Here is an 866-nt window from a genome sequence, read left to right as displayed (position 1 = left end):
CAAAAACATTTGCGAACGTTGGCTCGTGACGCTGATCGACCAAAAGTGCACCGTGCGTAGATTCGATTCGAAAGATAATCTACACAAACAAGTTTGCAAAAGATTCATTCGCCAACGAACCCAGCGACGACTGATTTTGGTCAAAATTGCACCGTCAGCTCCATCCGTTTGCCTGTCAACGGTTTCACGTCCTGTTGAACTCTCTCTTCAGAGTTCTTTTCAACTTTCCCTCGCGGTACTTGTTCGCTATCGGTCTCGTACGAATATTTAGTCTTGGGTGAGATTTACCACCCGCTTTGGGCTGCAGTCTCAAGCAACCCGACTCGATTAGGAGCCGCGACACCATGCACAAAACATCGTTCGTTATGGGTCCTGCACCCGCTCTGAAGCCCCAATCAAGGGAGCCTACGAACTGATTTCAGCACATGCAACGACACCTTTAACACCACACTGTTGACGAACACAACTGCTCGCCGACTTCGGTGTATGGACTTTTCTCGTTTCGCTCGCCGCTACTTGGAGAATTCGTTTTCGTTTCTTTTCCACCGCTTATTGATATGCTTAAATTTAGCGGGTAATCTCGTCTGATCTGAGGTCGACATTTCAGAAAACATCACTCAACATTGACACCAACACACACACACACACGGTACATTGCCAACTGTCACGTTTTGATTTTGACGGAATTACATCAAAAAATAAACGTTTCACAGAGCAACACTATTGCAATGAAACCGTTTAATAATACAAAGGCACATTTTGATATCATTGTCACTTGCCACACTGACAAAATCACAACAGCACCTCAACACTGATCATTTAATAAAATCGCGTTGTTCATCATAGAATCCACCACAGGACGAGAT

At 44.8% G+C, this 866-nt stretch overlaps 1 protein-coding gene across 1 annotated transcript; it reads left to right on the top strand.

Moving 5' to 3' along the window:
- Positions 1-151: 151 nt before the first annotated feature.
- Positions 152-335, top strand: Tsp_15335 (conserved hypothetical protein; the record flags this gene model as incomplete). The annotated part of the gene is made up of 2 exons (XM_003367280.1): positions 152-235; positions 272-335. Coding segments are annotated over 2 exons (132 nt in total), but the record flags the coding sequence as incomplete, so codon positions are not given.
- Positions 336-866: the final 531 nt, after the last annotated feature.

This window comes from Trichinella spiralis, assembly GCF_000181795.1.
Source record: "Trichinella spiralis strain ISS 195 chromosome Unknown Scfld4536, whole genome shotgun sequence".
Lineage (NCBI taxonomy): Eukaryota > Metazoa > Nematoda > Enoplea > Trichinellida > Trichinellidae > Trichinella > Trichinella spiralis.
Note: the sequence above shows the minus strand (reverse complement) of the source record. Positions and strands in the feature narration are given on the sequence as shown.